This window comes from Fulmarus glacialis, unplaced genomic scaffold, assembly GCF_000690835.1.
Source record: "Fulmarus glacialis isolate BGI_N327 unplaced genomic scaffold, ASM69083v1 scaffold4847, whole genome shotgun sequence".
In the NCBI taxonomy this organism is placed as follows: domain Eukaryota; kingdom Metazoa; phylum Chordata; class Aves; order Procellariiformes; family Procellariidae; genus Fulmarus; species Fulmarus glacialis.
Window position 1 is genome coordinate 24 of NW_009221134.1, and position 2,693 is coordinate 2,716.

General features: G+C 38.7%; 1 protein-coding gene across 1 annotated transcript in view; it reads right to left on the reverse strand.

The window, feature by feature from the left end:
- Positions 1–1,308: 1,308 nt before the first annotated feature.
- MCCC2 (methylcrotonoyl-CoA carboxylase 2 (beta)) overlaps positions 1,309–2,693 on the reverse strand; it is a gene marked incomplete at its 5' end in the record, with an annotated part of 21,800 nt that continues 20,415 nt past the window's right edge. Inside the window, one exon of the mRNA XM_009580972.1 lies at positions 1,309–1,745. Within this exon, the coding sequence (XP_009579267.1) occupies positions 1,628–1,745 (118 nt within the window). The remainder of the gene's footprint in view (positions 1,746–2,693) is intronic.

The window sequence follows — 2,693 nt, forward strand, 5'->3', positions numbered from 1 at the left end:
TCATCTATACAGTGGCACAGAAGCACAGCTCTGTGCCTAGTTGCCATTTACTGCAGTATTTTAACCTATTACTCTCTGCTAAACGTATGTTTAATATACTAAGAACATGCATGTGAGAACAACAGTGAGATTACATGTGTGCAGGCCTACCGAAGTAATCTTTCTAGTGTTGCAGAACACACCAAATTTCTTCTCAGTAAAATGAGAGAGAGAACTGGTCTTTCAGTGCAACGTAAAAGCATACCAGAAACCCCACAACTCAACATATGCTGGGCTGTCTGTTTTCTACATTGAAAATCCCCATTCCATAGAATGATTTCATTTGCACTTTTGCATCTGCCTGAGACACCACTGAGAGGGCTAGTAGCTAGCAGACCTTCCTTCCCCTTCCTGGTGCCAAGGGGAACCTCTCTGCCACACAAGTGTAGGAAGACAACAGCTAGCACGTTATCCAGGATGATTATTCCTCTTAGCGATCCTTCTTCCCCTCACAGGCCAGCACAGGATAGGACCTCCATGCATGTACATTAACTCTTCTTGGATTTCATTCTCAGTCAAGAATATTTCTGCCGATGGTTATCTGGGCACCTGTAGGGCAAAGCTAGATAAAATTACCTTCCTAGTCCCAGCTAGCACAGTATTTGCCTCCTTATTCTAGGCACACTAGATGCCAAGCATTTAGTTTCCACAAGGTGCAGTATTTCTAAAGAGAACAAAGGAAATGATGGACACTGAATTCTTGAAAAACATTACACTGCCACAAACCATGATAAACAAGTAAGATTAACCAGAGTACTCCAGCATCTCAACAGCCCTGAAGTCAGTGGGATTCAGGCGTGTGCTCTGGGTGAAGCACTGATCCACGTGGGGAGAATGCTCTGTCTTCGTGAAACTAAAATTGCCAGAAGGATCACACAGCAAGATGTTGAAACACCTTTGCAGCCAACCTCTGTCCTCAGAAGTGCAGCTTGTAGCTCCCACAGATACCAGCATACGCTCCCCAGCTCTTCCAGAAAACACTACGCATCCATCAGGTTCTCTTGTTGTTTTGACTTCAGGGAACTGTACAGAAGTGCAATGTTTTTTGGATGAAAGCCAGAGAAAGGCCAAAATGCCAACAACTGCGTGAAATCTATAATTTCATGCTGTGTTGAACTCCCTGGCTGCCCTTAGAGTTCTTCTCTTTTGCAAAAATTATTTACTAGCAAATGTGGATTTTTTTTTGTTGGATTGCAAAAATATTTTGCATTTATAGAAGACATACAAAGAAGAATGAAAAGAAATAAAGGAGCTTATAAACACCAAACGTGTAGCTGATTTTGCAGATTTATTTATATAAGAGATAGTATCAATAGTTTCTTGTCAAACATTAAATATAATGCTAGAAGTAGCAGTTTATTCATGCAATGCATGTGTTATACAAGCACTGTGACTGATCTCAAATCACTATCAAAACACTGAAGCACTGTGTGATGATTACTCAGTAAAAATGAATAACTATGACATTTCCATTAAAAATAGCATTGTACAAATCTTTGTTTTTTAATCACCTCTACATTGTAGTTAGTTTGCTCTCCTGCCCCAATTAAAATATACAGAGGTAATTCTGACGAGCGTACATTTAAGTTTACATCCTGAAAACCCCAAATTCTGTCTTCTTCATAGGTGCATTTAATGCTGCGCTGAGACTGAGGCCCAAAACCAGTCTTGTGTCAGCTGGATCAATAATTCCGTCATCCCATAATCTGGGGAGGGGGGGGTAGAAAATCAAACAATAATAATTAAAGGAAATTAACATATACATATACAGCAGGTAGATTTTCAAGCACACAAAACTGGAAATAGTTATACTAAAGAGAGTGGACTAAAGAGCTAAATTACACTTGACGCCATGGAGTTAGTTCACCTTAACTATCAATGTAATAGACTGGTGTGTATTACTCTGTGGAAATTGTCTTCTAGAACAAAGTATAAATTTTGGATAAATGAAGAACATCCGGTCTACATATTTTAAATTAGATTCTTCATACTTATTTTTAGTATGAATTCATTACCTTAGAGAAAAAAGACCCCCTCTGTTTTTCAATATTCACATGGAAAATGACCTTTTGTCACTGACCTATCTTCTTCTATTAAGAATGCTAGTATTTTAAGGACTACGTCACACATTATTTATGTTATTCAGGTTAGCTCAGCTGCCAGATGAGGGTGATACAAGTGTTTATTCTTTCATCATTAAAAGAGCCAGAGTAAATTTCAAGTATTTCCAGTATTTGTTGTATTTATTTTTTCTGAAGTCCATTTCTAAACAACTGTAAGAGAATACCCTCCTTAATCCAGCCCTGAAGGCAATCAAATTATGAATGAGCAATTACCAAATTCCCAAGTCCCCAAAATCACAAACACTTGTAAATAGTCTCTTTCATATTATCCAAAAATTAAAGTACTTGTGGCATCAGTTCTCAATGACAGCTCCATCCTACCCAAAATAAAATTGCTGTCAAAACCCCCAGCAGGCCGCAAAACTGTAAATACTGTATAACTACCTCCCCAGCAAGATATTTAAACAAGATACCACACTGTTCATTGCAACCCAGTCTCGCTTAAGCATGCATTTTAATCAGGGTCTGCAAAACATATGCACAGTATCTTTGGTTAAGACAGTGATGCTCCTCCTCCTTCCCATCTTTCCC